A 2,855-nucleotide genomic window follows, 5' to 3' on the forward strand; every position below is an offset into this window, starting at 1 on the left:
GGCATATAGCTCTTAAAATAATTTACCACTATGGGTTCAGGAATACATTAGAATAAGTGGTCCTATTCTGCTTTTCTCTTCATTAATATTGTAGATACTACCTTGCTTTCTATTATCCCAACTAGGAGTCTTCAAATTATATTCCCACACACATTATAGGTTAATTAAAACATAAAAATAGTTACCTTGACTTTTTACCTATTGAGCAAAAAAAGAGTATGTCAATCTCTAAGGCCTAATGAATATCTGCAAATTTTTCTTGAAGAAGTGTCCTTCTGGATACGTCTGCCTAGAAGCCTTCAGAATTCTGTTGCAGGACTAGACAGGGAAAAACAGCAAGGCCTCTAGAATAGAACTGCCTAGGGTTTGCGCTCTGGCTCACCCACTAACTCACTGTGGGCAGTTACATGTGCTTTCTGTGTTCAGTTTCCTTATCTTTAACATAAGAGATAAAAGACTGCCAACCCTCATAGAATAACTATGAGGAATAAATAAGCTAATCTGCATAAACCATTTAGAATAGTACCTGACACACAGTAAGCATTCAATAAATATTAGCTATAATTATTATTTATTTATAGTCCAGGTAATTTTAAGAAAATTGTAGGATATTTATGAAAACCTTATTGCTAACATGGAACTTCTTTCTTTCATGAAATAATTTATCTACTAGGCATAGGCGTGATAAATCCGAGACCTACTTGCATTGCTGCATCACCTATTGCACGTCGGATCTCCCTTAGAGTTTGATACCGTTCCAACAAGTGATCGCCACAGATGATATCTACCTGCGGACAAATAAGAGAGCAACAGATTGCTTTCCTGCTTCAAAAACCATCCAAAGAAATGAAGGGAAAAGCAACATAATTATTTCCAGACTAGACTTGGCTATTTTATTTTAAACTGATTAAACACTCTCAAGAAGGTTTCAGAAACTTTTCAAGGTAACATGGGAAGAACATTAGAGGACACAGCAGGACGAGAGCACAGTATAACTGATACTAAAATGATTTCCTTGAATCTCTGAGAAGAAATTAAATCATGTTGGATGTATTCAGCACAGGAAAGTGTATATATATATATATATCTATATATATAAAGTTCTGTAATAAAATCATTAGAAGTTATTAATGCATAAAAAGGCAATCTTTAGTTCAATTCTCTTATGAGGATTTTTCCAGCAATGCCACATAAGTCTAACACTGTCTTAACGTATACACTAAAGATATTGTTTTGTGGATGGAACAATCTTAAATAAGGTCTTTCTAGCCCTTTAGTAATGTCGAAGCTCTAAGATATATTTACTTTTATATAGAATTCTCTAGAGAGAATATATATTAATACTGTATTTTAATAAGAGTCCAGTATACTTACTTGCTGAGACAGAAATGCAAATCTTTAATCTCTTTATCTTTCACTGAGTACTACTCCCTTCCCATTGCCTTAAAACAGGGTTAGATCCTCAAAATGTTTATATCACTTAATTGGCTCCATCTCTTAACACCCCTATTTGAATTACGGTATGATATCACCTGACTCATCTTTCCTCTTTTCCTTTTTTCTCACATGCAGTCAACTACAAAGTCCTATTGCTTCTTTCTTCACACCTCGAGTTCATATCATTTCTAACTGCTGCCCCTAGGCTTAAACCATTAAAACCACCTCCTAGCCAGACTTCCTACCTTCAAATTCTGTTTACTCCAATAAATCCTATGCACTGTCAACACATATATCTCCCTAAAACCTTCAGTATGGTTGAGAAAGAACAGTAAAAGCAGTTACATTTAACTGAGTGGCCACTACGTACAACACATTATATATGTATTCGACATGTGTTATCTAATCCTCACATTCCTATGAACTAGGTACTACAATTCCCATTTTACAAATAGGGATACTGAGAGGTAAAGACATTAAACCTTGCTAAAGTCTTTGGCTGGGCATGGTAGCTCATCCCTGTAAACTCAGGACTTCGGGAAGCCGAGGTGGGGAAGGATCGTTTGAGGCCAGGAATTTGAGACCAGCCTAGGCAACACAGTGAGACCCCATCTCTATAAAAAAAATTTCAAAAATTAGCCAGGTGCAGTGTTGTGTTCCTATAGTCCCAGCTACTCAAGAGGTTGGGGTAGGAGGATCGCTTGAACCTGGGAGATCAAGGCTGCAGTGAACTATGATTGTGCCACTGCACTGTAGCAGCCTGGGCAACAGAGCAATACCTTTCTCCGCCACCACCCCCCGAAAAGGGGCTAGTAAGTAGCAAAGTTCACATCCGATATGTCCCAGGTCTACCTTTCTCCAAAGCCTAACTGCCATCTCAGGAGTCAGCAAACTTTTCTATAAAGTGCCAGATAATAAATGATTTAGGCTTTGTGGGCCATAAGATCTCTGTCATATCTACTCAACACAGCTATTATTGCACAAAAGCAGCCACAGTGTGTCTATGCTCCAATAAAATTTTATTTATAAAAACAAGTGGCAGGCTAGATTTGGCCCATGGGTATGCCAACAACTATTCTATCTCATAATGCTATATAATCTCAAATTAGTAACAGCTTTTGCATTTTACCTTTACTACTTTTAAAATTGGCAGAGTGGTTCCTGAAGATCATGAGGCAGAAAAAAATATCGGCAGAGCAGTATTTGCAAAATGACTTGAATGCAATGATATCAGATCTCATGAAACAGAATTTAAATCCATGAAAAATTAGAGAATTTGGAAACTATCATTGTTTTATTAAATATTCAGCAATCCAGAATCCACCATTTTTAGTGGGCTTTAACCACATGGTATACATTTATGGCTTGATTACTATATTTTTCTTTTTAACCTTGAAGTTTTAAAATCTTTTAAAATT

The 2,855-nt window shown here is 36.3% G+C and overlaps 1 protein-coding gene across 2 annotated transcripts in view; it reads right to left on the reverse strand.

Moving 5' to 3' along the window:
• The window catches only part of PCGF6 (polycomb group ring finger 6), a 37,606-nt gene that overhangs the window by 9,051 nt on the left and 25,700 nt on the right, over positions 1 to 2,855 (reverse strand). For both annotated transcript variants that reach the window (XM_012661673.1, XM_012661672.1), the window contains one exon: positions 702 to 825. In XM_012661673.1, coding sequence (XP_012517127.1) covers positions 702 to 825 — 124 coding nt within the window. The remainder of the gene's footprint in view (positions 1 to 701; positions 826 to 2,855) is intronic.

This window comes from Propithecus coquereli, unplaced genomic scaffold (assembly GCF_000956105.1).
Source record: "Propithecus coquereli isolate 6110/MARCELLA unplaced genomic scaffold, Pcoq_1.0 Scaffold73, whole genome shotgun sequence".
NCBI lineage: Eukaryota > Metazoa > Chordata > Mammalia > Primates > Indriidae > Propithecus > Propithecus coquereli.